Genomic DNA, 23,470 nt, shown 5'->3' on the forward strand with positions numbered 1-23,470 from the left:
TTCCATTCGCGCTCTTTGTTAGCTTCACGCACGACGGACTAAGAAAAAAAAGGGACTGCTCGTAGTCTAGGACACTTAGCAGAATTCTAGGGAAATTTCAGACGGATTCTGCTGAAAGTTCGAGCAATGAGTGCAAATTTAAGTACCAAAAATTTGCTCATTTCACGGCAACGTTTTGTATACTATTTAAAAGGTCTTACTGACATTCATTTGTCTTAGTGACCCCGTAACTAAATTCTAAAGCATTCTCGAGAAAATTATAGTCAAACCTCGTAAAAATGTTCAAAACGCGCGCCATTTTGAACTGGCGTGAAACGTCCGTTTTAACTGAAATAATAATTTCAAATCCATTTTTCTCTCGCGGGGTCAGCTTGAGTGCTAAAGTTTTGGTAGGTTTTTGTTAGTAGTACTTAAACTGTTACCATGCTAAAAGGTCTTTTCGGTAACTTTATTTTTGCCTGTATTGCTCGAATGTTGGGCGGAAACCATCTTAAATTGACTGCTAGCCCCCCTTTCCCCCCAAGCAATGTTGAAAATTGACCATCCCACACACTAAAATAAGGTGATATATGCTTGTCAACATTGCCTAGGGGAAGAAGGATTAAGAAATGAACGAGAAGCATTGAAAAAACGTTCTTTTACAAGAAGAGTTGTACCAAAACATTATTCTCTATGATTAAAAGATCGCTTTAACAAGTGCCCAGCTACTTTTGACCTACATTGTAGTTTTAAAACATAAAACAGTAAACGCTTCTTTGAGAACAGCAGTATTTATTCTGGAGTAGACAAACTTGGACAGTTAAAAATATGTAACATCTTTCATATTTCTGGTAAGCACAAAAAAATAATGTATCAAAGGTTCTTAAAAACGATCTTTTTTACAACAACTTTATAAAAGTAAAAACAAAAGCTTCCTTAAAAAATGTTATATTGGTTTCAAATTATGAAATATAAAGGCAAAATTGACTCTTCCTTCTATAATGATTAAGAAATAGAAAACATGTTCCGTGTTTCTATCGAGTTATAGAAACACGAGTGGAAGTTTGGGAGAACGAGAAATGCTGTGGGAACACGAGTCGATAGACGAGTGTTTCCACAGCTTTTTCGAGTTCTCCCAAACTTTCACGAGTGTTTCTATAACTCGATAGAAACACGGAAAACATGTTTTCTATTTCTTTTAGAAAACAGCACAAAGAAAATAACGCACATCAAAGTAATATTTAGCGCTTTATTTAACATCAAAACGTAGATTCTCTTCCCCTCGCGGTTTTACGTCATGAACATAATCAACCAATCATAGTAAGGGAGTCGATGAACAGAAATAAATCAACTGTTCAACATTCGCTTCAAGGCTAAAATTCACCGGTTTTTGGCCAAACAAACAAAGAAAACAGGCCCCAAAGTTAATGTAATTATGAGAAATACCTAAGCCCATGGTTTAACTGAAGTCAAGCACTGGAAGGAGTCAAGAATTGTGGTTTTATTTCGCTTCATTGACCTAACCGAATGGTTTGACGACCGACGCTGCCGATCGAGCGACTCGAACCTTGGAGGTGAAAGTGCATTATTTTTCTGTTAAAAGAAGTTTGACTCGGCATTCTGGACGAATATCTTGTCCTGTTGAGGAGCTGTGAATAGTTCTGAAGTGCTGCAAAGCCTAGAATGGAGTGAAGTTGCGCCAATTGATATTTTTTTAATTGATCACTTGCAAATACAAAAAAGAAGCAAATAACGTATACAGTACAAACACTAAAGCACGTAATATATACTTCTTGATATACTTGATATCTTGTTATACTTCTTTGAAAGGTCAGCCGCTTCGATAATTTCTTTCACAGACTATTTTTGAATGTGTAGCGGGCTCTGTAAACATCTTACTCGCTTGTTTTCAAGTGTGCAAATATTTGTTTTGTCTTAACCTGCGTTTTGTCAGCTGTGACATTAAAATTTGGCACAATTCTTAGTTGTTATTTTTGCATTGCTTATTTCAAGGCCGTGAATATTGATTGCTGTGTCTACGACAACTGTCTGTGTCTCCATCGAGTTATAGAAACACAATTTTTAACCAATCAGCGCACGTATTTACTTTGTGCTATTTTCTAATACTCTATAACCAACATGTTTGTAGACCATACGTTCAAATACTGTACATGTACCAAAAACTCGAAATAGGTAATTATATCTTATCTATAGAATTATACCAACATCAGCCTAGTACCCAGGCATTCCCTTCCCGCTTAGCGATTTGGCTCGAAATTTCGTGACGTCACCGCCGGCAAGCCAACCCCATCCCGGGCCCTAAGGTCAACCTCGCGCTCGCCTGAGAGAGGAGGAGAACGCCTACGGACTAGGCTGTATCAACATTATTTTTGGTGCTGGAGCAAGTTTAAATAGCTTTGAAAAAATATTCACTTGTTATTTTACCAATCCTGTCAAAGAATTGATAATATGCACTTTCATCACTGCTTGCCAGAGCAAGATAAAAAGGAAGCGGGTTGATGTGTCCATAATTTTAAAGTCACGGGAAATAAGCAATTAAAAACTACTGTTTTAGCGCTTAAGGCCCTTAGTGTTGGTTGGTTTTTCATCATTACTACTATAACCGTCATCAACACTGCAATTCAGGATTAACGATGACTTCCACATCATTCGCAGCCCCATTATTATCATTAACGTCTCCAATATCAATTTCATCATGACGAGCATTGACAGCCTCAGGGCCACCACAGATGTCCTGAAGGGTGCGTTTGAAATAGGTATATATTTTAAATTTATTTGAATATATAACGCCTGCTAAAACAACAACATTCAGCGCAAACAACGCCCAAAACGCTGGTCCTGTCCACTCGTTAGGGTTTCCTGAAATAAAATAATTTAATGAAAAAGTTACAGTAAAAATGACAAAAAAAAAAACAACAGATTATAAAAATCCTTCGAATTCAATAAATTGTAGCTAAGATTGTTTTAGTTTCTACCCCTCGGATAATACCCATTTGGGAATAGTTATTTCCCGTGTAGTGACCTCGCTCCCGCTTTCTTCTTTGACTATTATGGCGAATGTACGTAAGCAATCCGTTTTTGACACAGGCTATAAATCCCGGAAATTTCGTTTGGGAAGCAGTAAAACAGTAATCTTATGTACAAAACAATTTAAGTCTTGAGAACTCAATCAACAGTCCGTGTACGTCTGCCCTCCCCCAGGTCGGAGAAAACGTTTCTAGGTGCATAGTTTGCATATATGTAGGTGCATAGTTTGCAACTCCCAAGCTTAGATGCCGAGGGTGTAAGTTGAGATTTCTTCTTGCAATGCCATCAAAAAATTAAAGCTCTTTTTGACAGCCCCCCCCCCCCTAGTTACTTTCTGCTACTTCTGTTTTCTCACTCATGCACACTGTACTCACGTGCGTAATTCTTTCTCAATACCTTACCTTCTGTCTTCTTTTCATAGTCAGTGCAGTTGGTCCCTGATGATCCTGGTAAAAAAAAAAAAAATGCGCTAATGTAAACGACTAAAATGCAATGAAATTTATGGCAACGTTTTTCAGTTTCCCTAAGGAGACATCATTCCCCAGTATAAGCCTTTTGCTGACATATCTTTACCAATGTACACTGTAGTCACCATACCATACCTTTTTTCTCGATTGCATCCTCAGTACTGTTGGTTTCTGTTCGTATCAAAGAAAAAGACGTTAAAATGACTTAAAACCCAGGGAAAATTAAAGAGAACAATTTATTATACTTATTAGCTTTAATTTTTTTTTTCCAGTCAAGATTCTCTTGTAAGAAGAAGCACGTTAAAGTGAACAAAATACAAAAAAATTGATTGATCAAATTCACGGCATTTGCAATGAAGATACTGATACTCTCCAGTAACAGCGCATTTTTAGTACATTTTCGCCAACTTATGTGTACTGCCTTTATTGCATAAGTCACAATGTCCGTTACCTTTTGTCTTTTTTTCATGGCCAGTGCTGTTTGTTCCTGTAAAGAAACATTAATTGTTTTGATGCGAAAACTGGCAAATGCAAATTAAATTTACGGTATATTTTCTTCTCAGGGAAAATAAATTGATTCATGTACCTATGACATCTAGTTCACATGCCGTTTGGTTTCCAGGGCTAGTGTCATTCATTTCTGCTGTTGGTGAAGGTGCTGAAAAAGAGACCACGACCACAATTGTTGAAAGACGATCAAATGGTATGGTTCAGTGCTTTCTAAACGATCAGTACAACGTCAGCCTGAACCGGCGCAGACGAAGTTTTAGCTGTTGTGTCAGTCTGCGTTCGTAGGCTGTAAAACGTCTGAAATTACGAGGTAAAACACCCTAGCCTTGGTGTTTGCACAAAATGCCCTCGAAGGCCTAGAAAACAGTAATATTTTCAAAACCCAACCCAAAAACAGTTTAGCCTTGAAAACATTTGAAATTTAGCGGCTACGAAAACAGCCATGTCATACATGTAAAACAATCCAATTGGATGCTATCTCTCGAAAGGTCGAACATTGGGGGTACTAAAGTAACTCAATTTCTTTTCCCCGAAAATGGCGAGGCGAAGGGTGCGTGTGATGGTGTGTGTTTCTCTGAGTTGTATATAGGTATATACTAACCTTTAAAAACGACGAGTCTTACTGTCGCCTTGCCATGTTCTCCAGTGCGCATGTTCTTGAAATGGCACAAGAACTGCCCAGCGTCTTCACTTTTAACGTCATTGATGACGAGGTCACCATACGGTATAGTGACGTTTACGCGACCGTAGTACTGCCAATTTTTATAACTTTGGTTTCCGATGGTATTTGAGCCCATGAAGGGTTGCCTGAACGTTTCCATAACCTGCCCATCTTTATTTATCACAATTATCATTCTCCAAAGCTCCTTGTTTCTCGTCTCTTCCTTTGCCCAAAACGAGTCAATTTCACCAGGTGAGACAGAAGTGATGTGGTTTATTGCGTTGCATGGCAGCTGAACTTGTGGCATGCCAGCAACAGCATAAATGGTCGCAGGAACGGAAGCTTTAAAACGAAGATGGAAACGGACGCATTTAGTAACATGAATACATGTAAGCTTAATTATTAGTGCTAAAAGCTTGGGTAGTAGCTGTGAAAGCAGCAGGCATCTTACACTGCTGGAGAGAGGTTTGCAATTTTTCTGCAGGTGTAGGGAACATTTGTGTAAAATATTTACCGGTCGATACTTCAAACAAACAAAATCAAACAAAAAAAAAATCAAGCAAATGAACAAACGAACAAAATAAATCGACAAAAATCGCTTTGGTCCCTGTGGTGGGCAACAATTGAAACAGAAACAAAATCATCAACATAAATTTGAGTTTCAACCAGAGAAAGAATAAGAAAAGTTTTTCAGACTAACAAGAGGGTTCGGATCTGTATGGAATTAAACTTGTAGCAGAGAATTGGTAAAAAATTTAATTGTCAGCTGAGAAATGACACTCTTTTAGCTGATAGCTGAGTTCTGCAGAATATACTGCGTGACAACTGAGTAATTGGGCTGACATTTTACCTTATAGCTGAGAAACCGCCGAGAATTAGCCTATAACTGATATTCCATTCTCGTCCCCATAGCCCTTTCGTTTCTCTTAGCCGGCTTGGCACGAGAAAACGGAGGGCTCTGGGGACATAGAATTTTAGAATTAATTCGAATTTTTTTGATTGGCTGTTTGGAACAAGGAATTCCTAAACGGAAGTCGAAAAACAAACGACTCTCTTATACATTCTTTTGAAACGTCAGGACCGCATACATGAAGACCGGAAGTCCTAGAATCTAGGACTGGAAATTCTGTGTCCCCAGAGCCCTTCGTTTCCTCGTGCCAAGGCTCAGCCGGCTAAGAGAAACGAAAGGGCTATGGGGACGAGAATGCTGATATTCTAGCCCCCCAACATTCAAATCCAGACCTTTTATATAAATTACCAAACATTGGCGATCGAAGAGGCCTAGGAACAAGGGAAATATATATGACGAACAAAGGAATTTGTCAATCACACATGCAATCAAGCCAAAAATTGTCGTATACAATCTTCGCGTTACGGCACGTCAACAAGTCTTCGCTTCAACGAGATTTACTTAGTCAGTGACAAAAGTAGCTGTTTCTTTTTTCTTCTTTTATAAATTTCGAGCTTCTTTGTGAGAAATATGTTGCTGTTACCTTGTAGTACATGATTATTACTCGGAAATGGTGTCTGCGAGCATGTGCATGGTGAAGGCCATCCTAGATTTTTATGCATCGACTTGGAAAATGCAAAGAATAATTTAAACACGTACGGCACGGTATGTCAGTGACTCATGATTATTTATTGTTTCATATGTGAGATTAATTCACAGATATAGAGTTTATCGAGAATTGTGTTGCCATTATGTACTTTATTCATGAATGTGTGTTAAGATGTCAGCTTAACTTCACTCACAATTTTGTGATACAATTTCGGTGAACTTGCTGTAAACGAATAGACCTTTAAAATGATGCATTACCTTCAGTGTGATTTGTTTTGTGCTTGTGTACATGTAAGGTAAACAGCTGTAAACTATAATTGACTCTGTGTTATGCTTAGCCTATGTACATCCTCCTCAACCTTGTTTTCTGGCGGTGGTATTTTTTTTAGGGGGGGGGGGGGGGGGAGTCGATCTATCTTTATATGTTTATAACACAAGTATAACCATAAGAAAACTTGCTTTGGCTAGTGCTTATATATTCCACAAGTGTGAACCCGTGTGTCTTGTGTACATGAACACAGGACTCTCATCATACAATGTTTATCAGAATTTCAAGAGCACCACACCTGCATTTCGTTCTGGTTGTTTTGCAAATGTAAACATCCTTTTGAATTATGCTTGTGTTTTAATTAAGACTATTATGTTTACTTCTCAAGCTATTAACTCAAGTGTGGGCCATTAGAAATAACCGGGGTGACTTTTCCTCAAAGCAATTTCCTGCAAGGGAGACTTGTTAAAAGAAATCTAGCAAGCAGTTGAAATCCCCACTATTTTCTGGTGTTCTGGGGCAGTGGGAGACACGACCAGACTCACACACATTACAAAATTATATTTTTGTTAGAGTCGATTAGTTGAATTAAGTCAATACCTTGTAAAAAGAGTTTCAAGTGGTCCGAATAAAGTAACAAAAAAGCAATCACTTCTTCATCTAAACGTAATTTGACATTCAGTCATGACCTTTCGAATTATTAAGGATGAACATTTCCCTGCCCTAGTATTTTTTGATGTGGTTTATCTTTATTCGCCTCCTAGATGATGTGTTGAATCAGAATATCCCAGTTACATGTATATAAGTACACTATTTCCAGAGGTGAATAATTTTTTTAGAACCTTCAGGAAATTCTCACTGAATGAGAACCTGTATATAATCTTCAGTGTTTTAAGTTATAGCTGCTGACAGTAATTAATTTGTTAAATGACATTTTTATTTTTAAATTAAAAAAAAATATATGAAAAATTCAGTCCATTAGTCATGTATTGTTTTAATTTGGCATTGGCAAAAATGACTAGCATTTGAAGGAAAAATATGTTTAAGGCATTTGAACTGATTCGGTAAATTCACACCTGAGCCATACATATATGGTCAGAATTAACTTTTATGAGACCAGAACTACTCACTTCTAGTCAATGTAAGTACATATCGCTTATGTAAACATCAAGGATAGGAATAGGTAATTATTAAGCTATAGATGGATGGTTTTTTTGTTCATTTAAGTGCCTTACTTTATCCACAATCAATGTATGAAACTGCAGTTTATGGTGCATGTATGTTGCATTAAACATTTATCATTGTTTTCCATGCTCTAGATTTTTGTAGTTCTTGAGGAAAAAACATTTGGTTACCTCAGCTTTTTCTCTAGGAGTAAATATTCACCAACATAATTTACTTACCTTTTTAATTTCACTGTATAAATAATAATAATTTACAACAAATTAAAGCACAAGCAACCATGTTCTATACATGGTTGCTGTACATAATATAGTAATTCTTTAACATTAGACAAGGTGCATTTAATGTGCTCTTAATTATTTAAGCAAGAATTAAGACATTGTAACTGATATTTGATTCAATTACCTTTTACCTTTTTTAATACATTGAACAGTTACTTAATATGCAATTTTGAATGCCCTAAACTGGTTAGTGACTATTCATTGTTCATCTATGACAGAAGATTATTGTATTTTTGATTATGATGAAAAGTTTAAAAGCGATTATTGCAGGGTCAACAAAAGTTATTAACAATCATGTAGTTTGTAATCTTAACCAGTTGTTATTTTATCACAATAGTTTTATCCTATTATATTTACATCGGGGGGTTAAGTACCTCTAGGAACCCAATACTCTATTGATTAAAAAAATCAATGCCCCTTTAACTCTCCAACCCTTCTTTCATGTTTGTAAGAAAATACCAGTTTTAAGATTAGCTTACTTTTTAAAAAATAGGACCACAACCAACTTGTAATAAATTTTTTGGAGTGTTTATTCCCATGAATATACCTCCTTTTTTGTTTGAAAAGTAAATTATAACCATTTTAGTACATGAAATATATTTTTAACAATGAACAGTAACGAGAATGCCTGTCTGAAATTTTAATGCTCAGCTTCACTTGAAATAATTTCATAGTAAGATGATCATAGCAAACCTAGTGTAATTTACGTATAAAATACACTGTACAGTTGTTTACAAACAAACATGTTTAGTTGTATTTTGAAACAGCCTATCCATAAATATTTAATATTTACTGCCTTATGCCTGTTATAGTAAACTGGTTGACAATCGATCTTAATCTACACTAATCGTCACCATTCTTGTTGCTCTTTAATTAATTGATTAATTGTGATATTTACATGTATGGTATTTTTCTACCTTAGGAAACCTTTGATTTAAGAATTTAAGAATTTTGTAAACATAATAGGATAAAATTATTGTGATAAAATAACAACTGGTTACTATTACAAATTACAATTGAATGTTAATAACTTTTGTTGACTCTGCAATTATCTCTTTTTAACTTTTCATCATAATCTACAATACAATAATCTTCTGTCATACATGAACAATGAATAGTCACTAACCAGTTTAGAGCATTCAAAACTGCATGCATATAATTACAAGTGTTCAGTGTAAAAAAAGGTAATTAAATCAAATATAAGATACAATGTCTTAATTCTAATGCTTTAATATACTTCACATATTTACTTGCTTAAATATATACTAATTCTTGCTTAAAATAATACTAAATAATTACTACAGATTACACATTACGGTATTTTATGTTGCTGAATTTGGTGTTTTTCCATGTTAAAAAACTATTATTTTGAGGTCTCCTTTAATTTGGAAGTAGTCAGAAAATGTCTTAAAATATTGTGACATTGCTCCTTTAACTGTGAGGAAAAACCATTTTAGATGTTTAAATAACCAAACCAATCTACGCTACTGACTGTGTTGATTTAATTACAACAGAAATTTGAATTCTAAAAACATCGTTAAGATTGAGAGTAGAATGTGGAGATCAATTGTTAAAAAGAGATAATTGCAGAGTCAACAAAAGTTATTAACATTCATGTAATTTGTAATAGTAACCAGTTGTTATTTTATCACAATAATTTTATCCTATTATGTTTACAAAATTGCTCTGGAGGGTGGGGTGGGGGGGGGGGGGTACAAACCCTTTTTAGTACCTCTAGGAATCCACTACTCAATTGATTAAAAAAATCGATGCCCCACGAGCTCTTCAACCCTTCTTTTATGTCTGTAAGAAAATACCAGTTGTAAGATCAGCCTACTTTTAAAAAAAATTAGGACCAGCTAGAACTCATCATGTAGTATTTTTTTAAGTGTTTACTCTCATGAATATTGAATAGTTTTGGTAAATATAATATATTTTTAACAATGAACAATAATGAGACTGCCTGTCTGAAATTTTAATGCTCAGCTTCACTTGAAATAATTTCATAGTAAGATGATCATAGCAAACCTAGTGTAATTTATGTATTAAATACACTGTACAGTTGTTTACAAACAAACATGTTTAGTTGTATTTTGAAACAGCCTATCCATAAATATTTAATATTTACTGCCTTATGCCTGTAATAGTTAACTGGTTGACAATCGACCTTAATCTTCACTTATCGTCACCATTCTCGTTACTCTTTGATTTATTGTGATATTTACATGTATGGTATTTTTCTACCTTAGGAAACCTTTGATTTAAGAGTTCCTTGGATTGAACGGGTCAGAAAAGCAAAGCAAATTTAGCCTTTAACTGAGTAAAAACCATTTTAGATTTTAAAATAAAAACACCAAACTTCTCTACTGACTGTGTTAATTTAGAACACAAATTTGAATTCTAAAAACCATCCTTTTGTGCCAAACAACCTCCTGTATATGTGAATATTGTATAATTTTACTCAACTCGATTAGCTTTTTAGTTATTCTGAGTAAATTTACCTATTTGTGTTTTAATATATGTTTGAATTGTAAATCTTATTTATTCTTTTGGTAATAAACCGTGTGTTGTTGTTCGTTAAGATCGAGAATATATTATGTGGGGATCAAATGTAAATTCAGCAACATAAAATACCGTAATGTGTAATCTGTACAGTAGTAACTGTTTATATTATATTTACACATCAATATCCCGTATATTCCAAAATCATCAGGTCCAGTTAAGAAATGCTACTATAGCGTGATACGCGTAAAATACTTGCTAACGTTTAGTTCTTAGTAAATAGGGGCATTTTTCTGGTTTCTATGCGGCTATCAGTGCAATATCATTCGATTAGCTGACTAAGCACCTTGTGCATGAATTTGAACTTCAGGTTTTTCACTTAATTTGCGAACTTGAGTTTGATCTTTTAATTTGCTAGCGCATCAAAACTTAAGACGATGTGAAACCAAGTTGGTATTAAAACGTAATTTTTTGAGAGGAAAAATTTCTTATCGCGTTGTGGTCGCATTAAATAGGAAGTCTGTTGCCGAAGTATCCAAAATACTGCAGAATGCAAGTCGACACTATCGGACGTGGATGGCGTTGTTATAAGACATTTAACAACAAAATAGTAAAACATACCTCTTGCAACAGGGACTGTAAAAATTTGAAGAACAAGCAGCCAAAGAAAACACGTTGAAATAAGAAACATCTCTTCCATGATACAACGCACAGATACGTCGTGTAACAATCATATAGTGGATTGATATATTCATATATTTGCATACATACAGTGTATGCACAATATACCCATGAAGCCCTTTAGCAAACCACTTTGCGATTGTTACATAACGTACCTACTGAAACAACCGTCATGTGATTGTGAATGACCCAAATAATTTGATCCACTTTGCCGACCGTTCTACTGAAGGCAGAGCATCAATTTGGCGTAAAAACCAGCGACATTTTAAATAAGCTAACACGAGGCTGTTGTCTAAGGAAGGATAAAAGGCCAGTCAAAGCTACTCATTCAGCCAAAATTTCATATCTAGGATAAATTAGTTTAACGTGTAACGAGTGTCCATTTTAGCGGTCGTCCGTAGAGTTGGGTTTGCACTGTACCAAAAACAAATAGGCACCTATCACTGACAAATTTGTTCCTAAATAACAAAAGTTAAACGCCTTTTAAATGTCGCTCGTGAAAAGTAAGCAGTTAGTTTTATCACAGAAGCTCTTAAGCTCGCAAAGAAGTCGAAGAAAGGTACAACTTGCCACCTTGCTCGCGTGAAGCAAATCACGCAACCACGTTCGTTAAGTGACTGCCTACGGGCGACGACCGCGGACACTACTTCAAAGCGCGTTTTGTCGTTTTATTCTGGGGACATGCCATCCGTGTAAATGAACTTTGAGGGAAGTTTAGTGAGACAGAATATAGATGTATTTGTTGCAGTGGTACGGACAGGAGTCGAGGCGTACTGTGCGTCAAAGATTTCCATTTTGTGCATGCTTCTCATACAACCTGCCTGAATTTAAAATTCGCCTCTTGTGGCGGTCTTTTTACCGACATAGTAAGATAAACTAGATATCGCTTGGTCAACTTCTTCTTGACGCATCAGCGAAAAAAATTAAGATTAGGATACACTTTTCGTCATGACTTTGTACTTAATGTACGTACAGCTCGTCTCTGCAAAGTATGACTTCTGTGCCGTACTTGTTTTATATTACTATAGGAAAAAACCTTAGGTCTCTTTCGTTAGATAGAAAACCGTAATCTTTTTTATGATTCGCAAAGAGAAAGAGAACTGTGGGTTATTTCAATAGGTTTATTCGGTCGAATGCGTTATGTTATTGTTGAAGAATATGTAAATCCGTAAGAAGGCTCCGCTAACTACAACTGGAGGCGTATGAGGGGCCCGCACGCGTATCACAAACGCTAAATAGGAAAATATTTGTTAAGTTGTACCCACCTTGAGTCCAAGGCACCAAACAGGCGAAAATCAGTAGGTAATCATGCGATAAAGCCATGTCAGTTTCTATCAAAACGTCAAGAGCAGCCTACCATCAAGTATATTTACTTCGGGAACACGGCGCACGTGAATGTTGCATAAATATAAATGTAAATGAACAAGTCTAGCTGTCCAATCAGAATGCCGTTGACATTTAAGCTTGACGACGAGAAACGTCACGCAAACTAGTTTTTGTGTAGCTTTGTTTTTATAGTAATGTCGGACTAAAGCGGCTAAATTATTAGCCTGCGAGCAGGCTCGCGATTTGATCCTCGACCCGAGAGCCTGTTCGCAGGCTAATAAATAATGATCGAGATAAGTCGAACGTTTGTGCTCGCTGTCAAAGTACATATACCTTGGCCAAAATGTATGAGGATTATTGCCCCTTTCCAAAGGTTAGTATCACTTTCGACTTAATCTAAAATCTTCGACTTACGCATTATAACATATAGTTATACGTGTTTTGTAGAGACATTGAAGTCCCTTGACATAAATCATCGTTTGCTTTGTAATTCGTGATTCAGTCAGCTGTCATAATATTCAGCTTCCATTGAATCCATGATCACCTCTTCTACCTTTTGAGCTTGAAGTCTTGTTTATTATAACTGCGCATTCAAGGTGGAAATGCTACCACCGTATTTAATTTGTAACACAACTTCTTATCACGTCTCGATATAACAGCTGCAGGATTGCAAGCTTTAGTTCGTCAACTTTTCCTTCGGAATACCGTGACTGCAATCGGGTGACCTTTATAAATAATATCGATCAATGGATCCATTTATATGTCTTTCTTTTTTTCTTTTCTTTTTTAACTTACATTCTTAACACGGTTTTGAAGGTGAAAAGAACCACCTCAAATGATCATGTAACCAGATAATTGCCACTTTTTATCTTAAATATTGCTTAGAAAATTGTACGTGTGCAGTCAAAAGACTTTTACACTGATATTGCAATTATCAAATGTCCTAAATTACACCGTGAACAATTATTATGGTTATGTGAATTCCAAAAGGCAAGTTATAACCCTAAAATACAAAGAATTTACTACACAAACGTGTTGAATTGAGTAAATAATTAACATTTAATAGTAAATTAAAACGAGATAGATATAAGAGTACCTTTGTACACGAGTCACACAATGTTTTTTACATGTAGAACAAAACTAATGCATTTTTTTTTTCAACTTAAACCAACAAGGCTACCATAAGAAACTAACCAGTATTATACTTTAAAAGACGTTTTCAGAGATCTACTTCAGTTTTCATTATGTGTAATTCTTAAGAACATTAAGCTAAAAAATAAAAACATAAAAATAAACAAACTGACATATAAGGTAAATTAAAAATCCTAAAAAACAATAAAATGTTAAAAATGTTACAGAGAAGTTTCTATATTTACAAATGTTTTACTTGATGGTTTATTATTCACTTTTAACATTAATTATAAACAGCTACCATATGCCTTTTATAAAACCCAAATATATCGTGGTCATGTGTTACCTTGAGAAAAAAAGATTGGGATGTCCTTACAAATAGTTGTGCCTATAGAGCCTTTTGGATATTTTCAGAGGGGAGTTGTACTACAGTAAAAACCTGCAACTAAGAACCTAACATTTCAGAACCTGTTAGGCTAAAATTTGCAAATTAGATACCATTTTTATAAGAACGTATTTAGCCTCAAATTTGGAAACAGGTTCTTATTTACTAAAATTGATTAAAAATGTTAACTTTTTGGAAATAAGTTCGGACAAAGCATTAGTGTGCATGTAAATCATGTCGTATTCTTAATGTTGTAGTAGTGTTTCATTTTTACATAAGCACTTATGTGGTTTGCAAATTTTATACCACTTAAAGTTCTATTAGCATCAATGTAAATTTTCTGAATAGCCTAAATTTGTGTTAAATACTCTTTATGTAAGAACCTGTTTACGCTAAACTGGAAAAAGTTAGGTTCTTACTCGCGGGTTTTTACCATATTAGAAATCTATAAGAATATAAAACTAAGTATCTCCAAGCCAAGTGCATCCTGATCACTATAAACGTACATTTTTATTTTATAAACTTTAATTGTAATGATTTTGAACAATAATGGTTGTGTTTGTTTTTTAATCTGCAATTTATTGTGACTATGAAATGTTATTTTAGTTATAATTCTTTATTGTTCAAAATAAAACTATTGTTCATTATCATCTGCCTAGCAGTACATACAATCTTATTGGCATGACACTTCTTTATTTTTTTTATTTTATTTTATAGCATTTCTTTTATCGATTGACTATGACTGGATGTAATTCAAATAAAGTTACTTTTTTAAACAGCAAAACACACTTTATTGAGAAAAAAACAATGATAAATAATTACAGTATGTCATTTGTATATTTACATTTATTTATCATCCATAATAAAATGCAAGTGGTCTAAATTATGCTAATATGAAACAGATAGAAGACAATACCTCTCGCTCTATATTTTTCCAATTAAAGTATGAACAATAAATATATAAAAAAATCATTTCACTAATTTAAAATAAGGTTATTTTAGGCTTTTTTTTACTGTGACCTTTGTCTTTTGCCAATAATTATAAATGCAATTATGAACAGTAACTATACACACTATAATCAATTTATTTTTAAATTACAGGTTGCTATATGAAATCCGATAAAAATGACATCGAGACGAAGCATTGCTTTCACTATACCGTGCAGCATCAGTTATTATTTTAGTCTGCAAGATAAGAACCTCTAGAATTAAGTTATAATTAGAATCGCCAAACAGATGTCTCTGTCGTCTCTCTTGAGGGTGTCTGGAAGTTAGGTATTAAACGACAGATATGCATTTTTTCTGGTAACACATAAACACGAACCAAAGCATTTGCTAAATAATCAGCCACACTTCGCTATGACGAAGAGGCGTTTTCTTACACTTAGCAACCCTTGTCTTTCCAGAATGAAGGTGACTGCGCTTTAGATAAATTTCCAACAATTTATCCAGGAGATACCACATTATTGTTCCCAATATAACTATCATTGGTATCACCATTCTCATCACTGACGTCAATGACAGTGCTTATCTGTAATTGAGGAGGACTTGATGTATTTTTCCGCTGCATGTAGTACATACGGACTATCCATACAACAATACTGAATGTTAAACTGATAAAAATGCCTATGGGTATGCCAACCCATATTGTATTCCAGCCTTGACATCCACCAGGTCGTTCTGCAAATTATAAAAAAAAAACTGCATGTAAAAAGCAAAAGGCACAACACTCCTTACCAGAACTTTGATAATCTATTAACAATATCTGATCAAACACTCCAGAAGCGTTTTACACTCCAGAAGCGGTCTTGCTGTAAAATGAATTTCCAAAGACTGCTCACCTTATTAAAGGGGCACTCCTACACCTCATAAAAATTGTAACCCTCCTGCTTTAAAATATCAGAAGGACGAGCTTCAGTCACCCTAAATTTTTACAAGATTTGTACGGAGTCTTAAAAAGGTTGGATTTATAACGTTACCTTCGTTTGATGGGGGTGGCGAAGACTCTGTTTTTGTTGGAGGTACAGTCAGATTTAACGTCGACTTTGGCTTGTCTAAATAAAGAAATTAAAAAAAAAACAGGATGAATTTGGTTTAAATTATACTCGATTGCTATGTAAGCCATGAATTTTAAATCTCTATGGTCTATGATACTTTTTGAGATACAAGGTATTCATCTTATACTCGAGTTTTATTGTTACATCAGTTTAATGTCACTTTGTCAGTCAGCTAGCGTAAGTCAACCTGGACGCTGTTAATTTACACATTACTGAAGTTTATTAAAATATTGCTTTCAAGCGACAAACTAACAAATTCAAGCAAACATTGTGTAAAATTATACTGATCTTAGTTACTAAATCGGAGAAAATGTAGACATGTTGTTCCTACATGTACAAGTCAAATGTCAACTATTTTGAACAGGTGGGCAAAAACAGTTCCTCGCTGGTCCATAGGGTAGACTTACCTTCAACAATCAGAGCTGTAAAATACACTCGTGGCGATCTATGGCCAATCCTCTTCACCGTACACATGTATTTCCCAGTGTCTTTAAGTTGTATATTTTTTATTTCAAGAGTACCATCCTGAGTAATGCTGATGCCTTTTCTGTCCACTTTAGGAGTTCCTGTCCCGTTCATACCAGCCATCCAATCCCATGTTAAATTCACTTCGTCGCAACTGGACGTACAATTGGACCAGTAGACGTTATAGAACGCACCGTCCAGTTTAATGACTTGTTCGAAAACAGGACATATCATTACTGCGTTTTCGTGGACGCTGACACGTTGGGAATGTTCCGTGTTATTGACACCTGCAAAGAAAACCGCCTGGAAGGTTTGATTGTGAGCATTTCTTTTGTGATGTCAGCATTAGTGTGATCATGTGACAAAAAATCTTTCAATTGAAAACTGGATTGATTGAATGTAATTGTGATTCTATGGTGCAGTAACGTTAAAACAAGCTGTTTTAAGTTCATTTTGGATATAAATACTCAATTATTTGGTTAGTTTTGGTGATTCAGGTTCGAAATAAAAAAAGCAAAGCGAACGGAAATGGCCACCAATAGGTTAATTATGTAGCCTTAAAGCCACACAAAGGAATTAAAAAAAAAAGAAAAATGTTTAATTTGTTGGTCAGTAACTAAACGTAAACGTAATAAAAACATGGTGTATATACAGTGCACCGAGAGAGCAAAATTATTATATTTTTTTTTTGATGAGATATCACTGTAATATAACTTTAAGTAATCTATTCTTGTTGAATTGGTAGGCATAATAACATGTCCTCAATAACGATTAGTGCTCATGCGAACGTGTGAATATTCATTCATGCGTTGAAAGGGAAAACCCCTAAACCTGGTCTTATGACACGGGGCAGCTGAAAAGAAGCGGAGACCCACACTGAAGAAACATTTTTCGCCAAAAGTAGTGTTTCGGCTATAATTAAGAACGAAATGAATTGCTAGAAAATATCTTCTCTGCAGTCTTTAATTTTGGTCTGGCTTTCAAACAGAAGCCATTTTTCTACTATGAATTGCATAAACGTAAAAAAATAGGATAAGCGCAAGGGCAGCTACGGCGATAGGGCTATTATGTGAAAACAGCAATAAAGATCTGGCTTTTAAAGTGTCTTACACACATACCTGTCACTGGGGAGAGCCACAGCATCCAAGGGAGAACAGAAAAAAGTATTTCGCGTTGTTTCACAATTTTGTCTTCAAGTAGTAGTACTGAACAGCTCTATTTACACCCGTTAGCGAGCTGTGGCAACTTACCGACTGACCGCCGGGTTAAATGCTACACACACATTTATTTACCAAATACGTCATCAGCTTGCCAATATTAGTGTCCACCACGTTTGTTTCGTAACCAGGTTTCTCGTGCAGATGCTCTTTGGACTAAGCCTCCTACGCGTGCGTCTACTTCTACGCTCTTGGGCTCGTCACAAAGCTTAAGAGCGTCTTTGTAGGAGGCTACTTTGAATTTGTCATGTACAATGTTACAGGAAAGATTCACGACGAGCCCAAACAACATCTGAGAAAGAGACTTTTTACCCAATCATTGCAGGCCGTTTCACTGTTGGAATACTCCCGTGACGCTTTCCTATGAATTTATTATCAAGTGAAAAGAAAACAGAGGATGAGCGAGGCTTTAGGTCATGCATTTTTTAAATGCTCTAGAATCTGACAAAGCGTGACATAGCAATTTTAGACAACATTGTAATCAATGTTGTCTAAAATTGCTATATGTCACGCTTTGGTTGACTTTGCTACTTGGTGAACAATCTGTCTTGTCCCTTATCTGAACATTTTGTTGAACGAACTTCCGTAAAGTTCCGAAAGGTTAAAAACTTTTATGCGTTTTCTTCTGGAAAGAAAGAGTTATTTTAAGCGTACACTCAATAGACTGCAAATTGAAATGGCGGCTTCAAAGCGGAAATCTTGAAGCTCAGTGTTTGGAAGGTGATTAACTCATTAATATATTTACATCTTTGATTTCCATATTTCGAACTTTTCATTCTCAAATGCGAACAATTAATGCTTCTGAAATATTTGTTCGATCTTGTCTTGTTGTTTTTTTTTTTGTAGATATTTCTTTATTCAAGTAAACAGTTGTGTTGAGCACGTAACCGTCCTGAAAGTATGGTTTTCGGACGTTTAAAAACTTACAGTCATTAACTTTCGCACGTAGTAGCGGGAGCGATGAGAGGCGGCTGCATTCGCAGGCTACCATACAAATGAGAATGACTCTTCCAATAGTAATCAACAACAGAGAGAAAAAAAAGAACGGTTCTTTTAAAAAAAGAGTGAAGTCAAGTAAAGAAAGCCACATGTTCTGCGTGTGGATCACTGCTAAATTTATCGAGCTATCCTTATTTGGGATACGATTGCATCATGTTTATCCTGCCAGTCTGGCATGGGCGCCGGGCAATCATGATCGCGACGGACAAAAGTTAAAATTCTTGTCCATCTTTGTGGTGTATTCACTTTCCATGCTTTGAGTAATATTCATTACTGTATCAGTGGGCTTGTGAGATTATTTGTGACATCACGTTATTTATATGCGGACATCTGAAGATTTTAAAGAGCTTTAGCAAGCGTGGTAAAAGTTTCATTAAAATTACTCTGTCTCATTCATATATCGGCCGCATTTTTTGCCGAGTTTTCCACACATAAAAATAAATCTCGGACATTTCTTTTAAAACAGGATATATCCTTGCTTTTTTAAACTTGACCTTTGTCAATATTAATGAAATTTCCTAGCGCAGTAAATTAATGTAAACACATGGACATCATCGGTTAATGGGGAATATCAGCAAAATTGTTTGAAACTAAAACACCATCCTGTTGAATTTGGTTCATATTTCTCAACAAATGCCTCTTTCACTACTCCGACAGTAGAATTTAAGAAACATGACAATTCATACGAACAAATTTTTAATTGATGCACAATATCTGATTCCTTGTTTTTTCCCTTTTTATCGACTTTTTTGCTTGTTTACAAGCAAAAAATAGAAAGATATAGTGGGAAGTTTTTCCCCTCTCTTACCGCATTCTTGTTCTTCTTCTTTTGTTTCAGTTTTCACTGAGATATAGATGTATGCAGTTAACCGGCCGTTAATTAAAACACATCGGGGAAAATCCCTCGCTGCTTTCACGTATGGGTCAATATCAACACGTGGCGTGGCGTGATGTGGCGTGTTTACTCGTCATCCTTTAAAACCACAAAGTTAGCCGAAACCAAAAGTTTATTTACGTTACACACTATATTTTGGTACCGCTCTAGATATGATTATTCAATGTTTACATTAAGTGGCGAACTATTTATAGGTCTACAATTTCCTGTGATGCCCTGTCTGTGAAGAAATTGCTGAATAAGCATCTGCGATCGCCGATTATTATTGATGATTATTGGTAACTACGCTCCTGACTTCTTTTCTATAAAGATAAACACCATAAAAACCCGAATCATGAAATCTAAGGATCAGAATTAAAAACACGGTTTTTTATCTAAAAGTAACTTTAAGAATATATTGTTCTGAATGCGAAGCAGCATTCAGTAAACTGGAATCCTGTAATAAGCTAATAATAACAACGTATAATTTGTGCTGCCCTTTTAACCAAAGGTGTCTGCAAAAGATAGGTCTAAACATACGGACATTAACATTATTTCCTGCTTTTACAAAAATGTACAGCAGCCTCTATTGAATAACTTACAATAGCATGTTATATATATATATATATATATATATATATATATATATATATATATATATATATATATATATATATATATATATATATATATATATCTGTATATATTTTTTTTTTACAATATCTTTTACATTATATCATACAATGCTTGCACAACATAAATTATTAATCCCTTTTAGCTTGAAAATCAAGCTATATCGTTACAATTATTGCTTTAAACTGATATCAAAATATGAAATTAGAAGCCTGAATTATTATGTTCTGTCCATTCAATCAAACGTAAAGTAACTTTACAAAATCAAAATTAAAATATAAAATTTACATTAAACTTATTAGCACGACAAAATATGTATGGGCAAACTTACGCGGATAGTTAGAAGATATAAAACACAGCGTCGGTAATCTGCCTCTCAGATATAGCACTCTTTAGAAAATCCATGATTATGTCACGTATTTGAAATAATTATATATTTGTGTTTGTTTGCCCATTTCCTTCATCTTTTGCTAATAAGACGTGATACATTTATTATTTATTTATTTGCCGTGCACCAAATTTTATGAAGGGAAATTTACTCCAGTCTCTTAATGTTGGCTACCGCATATAACTAGCCTTTATACTTTACTTTTCTTTCTTATTTCTGATGTTTTCAACTGAATATTTTGTACACTACATCAGCACCAGATACGCTTTCTCAGACGGAAGAATTTCTCTGGTTCCAACAGCGAAGGTCATTTCTTTTTAAGTATACTATGTACCCAACTGCAAAAACCAAAAGCACAGAAAGTCCGCATGTCGCTACAATCAACATACAGACGATATTTCCACTGTCCTCAGGGTGATCTGTGAAAACATAGAAACAAGTCGAGATAAAATGTAAATAAAAGTTAGAAATCTAGTCAAGAAAGTCACTGACCTTTATAGCTGGTATAGCTCTAAGCACTTGTGGTTAAGTCATACTTTATCATTGTTCAAAGTTTATTGTGTGTGGTATTTTAGTTATAGCGTTTTTAAAAGCACTGTAAGATGACTATGAAGTTGGCATTCCAACCAGTTAGAGCAACTTACAAATATATGTAAGCTTCAGCCAACTTGAGTCTAAAGTGGGACATATCGCTTGAGGGTATACCGGTTTTCAAAGCATGGAAGACCTCGCTCCTCCCCCAGAATAACACGCTAAGTCCGCCCTAGTCTTATATGCAGCTAAAGAGCCATAGTAAATTTCTTTCCTTTTGTTAAGTCTCTAAAAGTCATTTGACCAAAAAATACGTTCAGGGCTTATTTTCAAAATGCTTCAGTAATTACCTTTTTTGCACTCCTTTGCATACGGCTTGTTAGTGGATTTCGCTTCTCGGTGGCTTGTGGCTGAAGGCAAGAAGTCAAAGAAAACGTAAAGGTTGCATAAAAATCTACGAAAATGAATGCGAGTCGGATACGACAAAATATTGATTCGGATACAGTAGTTACAAAGAGTTTATGTGAACTAGTCAAACTACTACTTGATTTCTTTTACTGATTAAGGACATGCACAATAAAGCACAATTTTAACTTACCATCGTTAATGACAACAAGAGTTGCAAAATGCTTTCGAGGCGATCTGTAGTTGATTCTTTTGACTGTACACATGTATTTCCCGGTATCGCTGAGGCGTACTTTTGGTATTTCCAGGGCGCCATCACTCCTTATGTTGATTCCTTCTCTTCCTTCTTTGGTCTCTCCTTCACTGTTCATGCCAGCAAGCCAAGTCCACGTAGAATGTTGATTGTAGCATTTTCTTGAGGTGCATATTGACCAATAGACGATTTTGTATGCACCGTCTTTTTTAACCACATCATGTAATATGGGGCAAGGCATTATTGCTTTTTCGTGCGTTACTGGCTGAGAAGGCTTGCTGGTATTGAGGGCTACAATAAAAATATTGGAATTAATCAAGTCAAAAACAATTCAAGTTCATTAAACGAATAGCGTATTTAGTTTCTCTTACCCGAAAAAACGTGCACCTACAGTTTGCGATTGAAAGCTCCAAGAGTAGACGGTTTAATGATTGATAAAGAAGGCACAATAAGGCCCACAATAACGCCAAAGATGACATAAAACGCCGACAATACAAAATAAGTCTCGATTTGTTTTTACAACTAATCTAACTTAACTTGACTAATTCTGGAGCACCGTGGAAGCACTGTCCTTTCATCTATATGATCAGTGCTCATACGTGAGTAATCGAGTCATTGTGGAATTTTCATGTGACCTATACTAAAAGGAAAGGGAAAAACCCCCAAATGGGTGAAGACGTATTAGCCTTCAACGCATCAACCAAAACAGAAAGGAAGGTAAAGTAAAAGTTATCACGAGAACTAAATTTAAAGAGCATTTATATTGGAAGTGAATGATTTGCTGCCAACGAGAACAACTCTTCATTATTAAGATTTGCCCTTCGAAACGAACCCTTCCTTTTCCTTTGTGAGGGTTATACGTAAGGTCAATACGGCAATTTAAAAACGTTAAGGATTTAAGAACTGGATATTACAGTTTTTAAGTTGAACTACCTCCAGCACATACCTGCTACTGTACAGACCCAAAAACTCAAGAAAAGCGGAAAATCGCCCACGAAGTGTTGCATCACGAAGTTGTGGTAGGCTTAGCTCTTGTTGACTGACTGAGATTAAATCTTCGAAGAGATTTCACTATTGCGAGACAGACTAGACGTCATCAATGCCATAATTAGCTTGACGCATACCGGTAATATTGGGTCATTTTTTGACACCAGGTCAATCTTATGGTTTTCCCTTTCTCTTATGTTTAAATCGTTTTTACGCCAATTTATAAAGGAGAAACTGAGATTAGGCAAAGAATAAAATGAGGGAGAAATGAATTCAAAGGTGCCCCTCATCCCGATTCCTGCCAGTGATGAACAACTGTGTCCTGGTGTTTTTTTAAAACAGCATCTGAGTATCATGTTGTTATTTAAGCAGATTTTGTCAATAACCTTGGGTGACTCTTCTTTGTATTTTCTATGCAGAATCAACATAGTTATCAGATTTGCGTGTTGAAATAAAAATCCCGTCATTAAGGTGAAAGTGAAAGTGATCCAAACAGTAATCATTAATGACCTTTTATCCATTTCGTTTTCTATTTATTTGGTTTATATTTTATTGGCATTGATGCAGGGGACGTAGAAAACCTAACAGCAGTTAAAAAGGTACAATTCGCGGAAATCAGGCAAATATCGAAAAAACCGGGTGATATAAATAGTGGAATGTGAAATAGTAAGCAGTTGGTTTC

The 23,470-nt window shown here is 35.3% G+C and overlaps 2 protein-coding genes and 1 long non-coding RNA gene across 4 annotated transcripts in view; 1 reads left to right on the forward strand and 2 right to left on the reverse strand.

Annotated features, from left to right (window-relative positions):
- LOC144664387 (uncharacterized) overlaps nucleotides 1-17,173 on the forward strand; it is a 34,364-nt gene extending 17,191 nt beyond the window's left edge. Inside the window, exon 4 of the long non-coding RNA XR_013572797.1 lies at nucleotides 16,597-17,173. This is a non-coding gene — a long non-coding RNA (uncharacterized LOC144664387). The remainder of the gene's footprint in view (nucleotides 1-16,596) is intronic.
- LOC144664363 (uncharacterized) lies at nucleotides 485-12,563 on the reverse strand. 2 transcript variants are annotated; one of them, XM_078525481.1, is made up of 7 exons: nucleotides 12,403-12,563; nucleotides 4,606-5,007; nucleotides 4,081-4,152; nucleotides 3,946-3,981; nucleotides 3,630-3,665; nucleotides 3,429-3,473; nucleotides 485-2,859 (listed from the first exon to the last, which is right to left on the reverse strand). In XM_078525481.1, exons 1-7 carry the CDS (start codon nucleotides 12,458-12,460, stop codon nucleotides 2,609-2,611), a joined length of 900 nt encoding a protein of 299 aa, XP_078381607.1. In that variant the 5' UTR covers nucleotides 12,461-12,563; the 3' UTR covers nucleotides 485-2,608. The 2 variants fall into 2 exon arrangements, with proteins under 2 accessions (XP_078381607.1, XP_078381605.1); XM_078525479.1 differs by lacking the exon at nucleotides 12,403-12,563 and adding an exon at nucleotides 11,078-11,148.
- A 3,143-nt stretch (nucleotides 17,174-20,316) lies between the features above and the next one.
- On the reverse strand, nucleotides 20,317-22,835 carry LOC144663650 (uncharacterized). The gene is made up of 4 exons (XM_078524658.1): nucleotides 22,748-22,835; nucleotides 21,742-22,092; nucleotides 21,494-21,553; nucleotides 20,317-21,031 (listed from the first exon to the last, which is right to left on the reverse strand). The coding sequence occupies exons 1-4, from the start codon at nucleotides 22,806-22,808 to the stop codon at nucleotides 20,883-20,885; spliced, it is 621 nt and encodes a 206-aa protein (XP_078380784.1). The 5' UTR covers nucleotides 22,809-22,835; the 3' UTR covers nucleotides 20,317-20,882.
- Between the last annotated feature and the right edge of the window lie 635 nt (nucleotides 22,836-23,470).

This window comes from Oculina patagonica, chromosome 8, assembly GCF_052425735.1.
Source record: "Oculina patagonica isolate OP01 chromosome 8, crgOcupat, whole genome shotgun sequence".
Classification (NCBI taxonomy): Eukaryota; Metazoa; Cnidaria; class Anthozoa; order Scleractinia; family Oculinidae; genus Oculina; species Oculina patagonica.

Bases quoted from the DNA above. Each gene is read 5' to 3' on its own strand.
- LOC144664363 (XM_078525479.1), bottom strand. From the start codon at position 11,147: ATGTTTCTTATTTCAACGTGTTTTCTTTGGCTGCTTGTTCTTCAAATT. The intron at 3,982-4,080 runs GTACATGAATCA...GTTTCTTTACAG, and splicing joins ATGTGAACTAGATGTCATAG to GAACAAACAGCACTGGCCAT. The intron at 3,666-3,945 runs GTAACGGACATT...TGATACGAACAG, and splicing joins CCATGAAAAAAAGACAAAAG to AAACCAACAGTACTGAGGAT.
- LOC144663650 (XM_078524658.1), bottom strand. From the start codon at position 22,808: ATGCAACACTTCGTGGGCGATTTTCCGCTTTTCTTGAGTTTTTGGGTC. The intron at 22,093-22,747 runs GTATGTGCTGGA...TTTTTATTGTAG, and splicing joins TTGGGTCTGTACAGTAGCAG to CCCTCAATACCAGCAAGCCT. The intron at 21,554-21,741 runs GTAAGTTAAAAT...TCTTGCCTTCAG, and splicing joins TCTTGTTGTCATTAACGATG to CCACAAGCCACCGAGAAGCG.